The sequence below is a fragment of the Monoraphidium neglectum genome, assembly GCF_000611645.1.
Source record: "Monoraphidium neglectum strain SAG 48.87 unplaced genomic scaffold scaffold00987, whole genome shotgun sequence".
Classification (NCBI taxonomy): domain Eukaryota; kingdom Viridiplantae; phylum Chlorophyta; class Chlorophyceae; order Sphaeropleales; family Selenastraceae; genus Monoraphidium; species Monoraphidium neglectum.
The window spans coordinates 16089-18916 of record NW_014012641.1 but is presented as its reverse complement, the minus strand read 5'-3'; the positions used below and the strand labels follow the sequence as shown (position 1 = coordinate 18916).

Below are 2828 nucleotides of genomic sequence, written 5' to 3'. Positions count from 1 at the left end.
CACACACACACACACACACACACACACACACACACACACACACGCACACACACGCACGCACGCACACACACACACACACACACCGCCAACGCCCTGCCCCTTCCCCCGCAGTACCCCTCCTGCACCGACATCCAGAACCGCTGCGTGTCAATGCTGGCAGACCTCTTCAACTCACCCGCGCGCGGCACGCGCGCCACAGGCACCGCCAGCATTGGTGAGGCCCCCTGGGGGTGCTGCAGGCAGCCGCCTGCCCTGCAGCGGAACAACGCGTGCGGCGCACTCATTGCAAGTGTACCCGCCCTTTGGCAGTGCGCCGGCCCTGCTTGTGTCCAGGCCAGGCGCATGCCTTGCCCCTGCAGTCAGCTCGCTAACCTCCAGCCTTTTGATGGCCCCAGAAATCAATCCACCTTTATGCAACGCACCGATCCCACCTGAAACTTGACACATCCCAACATCCGAACCCCTCCACTCCCTGACCAAAACAACCTCATCCACCTCACCCCCCCCCCCCCAGGCAGCAGCGAGGCCATCATGCTGGCGGGCCTGGCTTTCAAGAAGAGGTGGATGGCCAAGCGCAAGGCCGCGGGGCTGCCCTATGACAAGCCAAACCTCATCATGAGCTCCACAACACAGGTAGCAGGCGGCAGTCTGGCGGTTTCATAGGGAGAGCGAGGGGCAGGCAGGGCACAGGGGCGCCAGGGGAAGAGCTTCTCGAACAGTGCAGCGTTGCTGCCTCTTTGGATCCTCTAAGCAATCAAGTCAATTTACTCCTCATCAGCGACCACGCACGGCCGCACTGGCGGCTTTGGGGCGAGATCAGCGGTGTCTGTCCCAGCGCAGTGGGCCGTGCGGTGTTGCATACATAGCAAGGGGCCGCTGAAGCCCCTACCACCCCAACCCACGCCCCCCCCCAAAGGTGTGTTGGCACAAGTTCACCCGCTACTGGGACGTAGAGGAGAGGTGAGACGGCACACACACGCCAATCACAGCCGGCGGTCATACCCCTGACACGACACGCCATCCCCCCCTCTGCCGCCACCGTTGATGCGCTGCCGAGCACCGTCCGTCCGCCGCCTGTGTCGCACTGAGTGGGTTCAGATGGACCCTGGCCCTCACGCCCGACCATGTCTGCTGCCCCGCGTTGTGTCGCATCCGTCCGTCAGCAGAACGGCAGGCAGGGGTCATATCTTACCTGGTCAGATCCGCTCCGCGCCTCTTGAAGTTCCGCCGCCATGCGCCATCACTGCCAGGCTTGTCCCAGTGGAGGAGGGGCGCTACGGCATCACCGCTGACCTGGCAAAGGAGCTGATCGACGACGTGAGTGAGGGGGAGTGTGGTTATTAGGATCAGCATGAAAGGTATGGCTGGATCACGGCTGGAACCAGGATTGTCGCCACGGGGCTGGTCGACGACAAGAGGGGCGGCAAAATGCCAAGGTGGTGCATTGCGCCGCCGGTGGTTTTGCAAAAACCATGGGTGCCAAGCGCTCGGGCATGTGCCACAGAGTTGTGCCAGGCGCCTTCCGGCGCCGGTTGGTCCGCGCGCCAGGGGCGGGCGGACGGGGGCCGGGGTGCCACCTGCAGGGGCAGGGACGACGGAATGCACTGTGTGGGCTGCGCCCATGAAGCGAGCCGCACGCACTAAGCTTTGCCGTCTGGACTTGGTCAATGCAGGCTCCCTTATCTCATCGTTTATCCTTCCCTCATCTTTGTCCTTCGTTCATGCTGTATTCATTCAACCTGCACCACCTCCTTCCCGTGCCCACCTCAGTGCACCATCGGCGTGGTGGGGATCCTGGTGAGCACGTGCTTAGCCCAAGGCGACCGCCGGCACAGCAATCCCATCAGTTTTTTCACAGCGGGCCCACTAGAAACCGCCCGCCCAGGCTGAGCTGTGCCACGGGCCCGGCAGCAGCGGCGGCTGCGGCTCGGGCGGGCCCGCGGCTGTCGCCCGTGAAACCGTTCGCCGCGCCTGGCGCTCGGCTGCACTCTTCAGCGCAGTGTTTGCGCCCTTTGAGGGGAGTGTCTGCCTCTCACATCACCCATCACGTTTATACCAGCCTGCACATGGGGCTGATTGTTTGCTCAACAATTGCATTGAATATATCATCGTTCCCAGGGCAGCACCTACAATGGGGAGTTTGAGGACATCGCGGCGCTGGACGCCATGGTCGGTGAGAAGCCGTGGGGAAGCCCGGGAGAAGCTGGGGAGTTGTGCGGAGAGAAGCTGGGGGGAAGCCGGGGAGCGGCGGGCAGGGGACCTGGAGAGCCTCAAGGGTGAAGCTGGGGAGAAGCTGGAGAGAAACTTGGGAGAAGCTTGGAAAATCTAAGGCCTTGCAATGGCTGGCAAAGTGGAGGGGGCCAGGTTGCAAGTAGCAACAGCGGCATGTGCACCAGTGGCGTTGGCGCAGTTTGTGGCAAGCCTGGCTTTGACCATCAAAGAACGACAGACACAGCTGATGAGCGGGGCGCCCGTCCCCCCCCCCCAAAAAAACTGTTAGGTCCAACGCCAGGTGCCTTGGCCCCGACTTGCCTCGTCACCGTCGCACATCGGAAACACCCCCACGCAAGCACCCCTGCAAGCCCCACCAGCCGCCTTCCCAACTTCCCAATCCCTCGTTTCGGGCGGCCCTTGCCAACGGGAACCAAACGCGCTCCCCTCAAACCGCCCCACCCACCAACCCCCCAGAGGAGGTGCGTCTCGAGCGCGGGCTGGAGGTGCCGATCCACGTGGACGCGGCCAGCGGCGGCTTCATCGCGCCCTTCCTCTACCCGGACCTGGCCTGGGACTTCCGACTCAAAAACGTAAAGTCCATCAACGTGTCGGGA

The 2828-nt window shown here is 63.1% G+C and overlaps 1 protein-coding gene across 1 annotated transcript in view; it reads left to right on the top strand.

The window, feature by feature from the left end:
- Window positions 1-150: 150 nt before the first annotated feature.
- MNEG_6200 (hypothetical protein) overlaps window positions 151-2828 on the top strand; it is a gene marked incomplete at both ends in the record, with an annotated part of 6664 nt that continues 3986 nt past the window's right edge. Inside the window, 7 exons of the mRNA XM_014045328.1 lie at window positions 151-214; window positions 515-633; window positions 917-960; window positions 1251-1317; window positions 1771-1797; window positions 2119-2173; window positions 2689-2804. Coding sequence (XP_013900782.1) covers window positions 151-214; window positions 515-633; window positions 917-960; window positions 1251-1317; window positions 1771-1797; window positions 2119-2173; window positions 2689-2804 — 492 coding nt within the window. The remainder of the gene's footprint in view (window positions 215-514; window positions 634-916; window positions 961-1250; window positions 1318-1770; window positions 1798-2118; window positions 2174-2688; window positions 2805-2828) is intronic.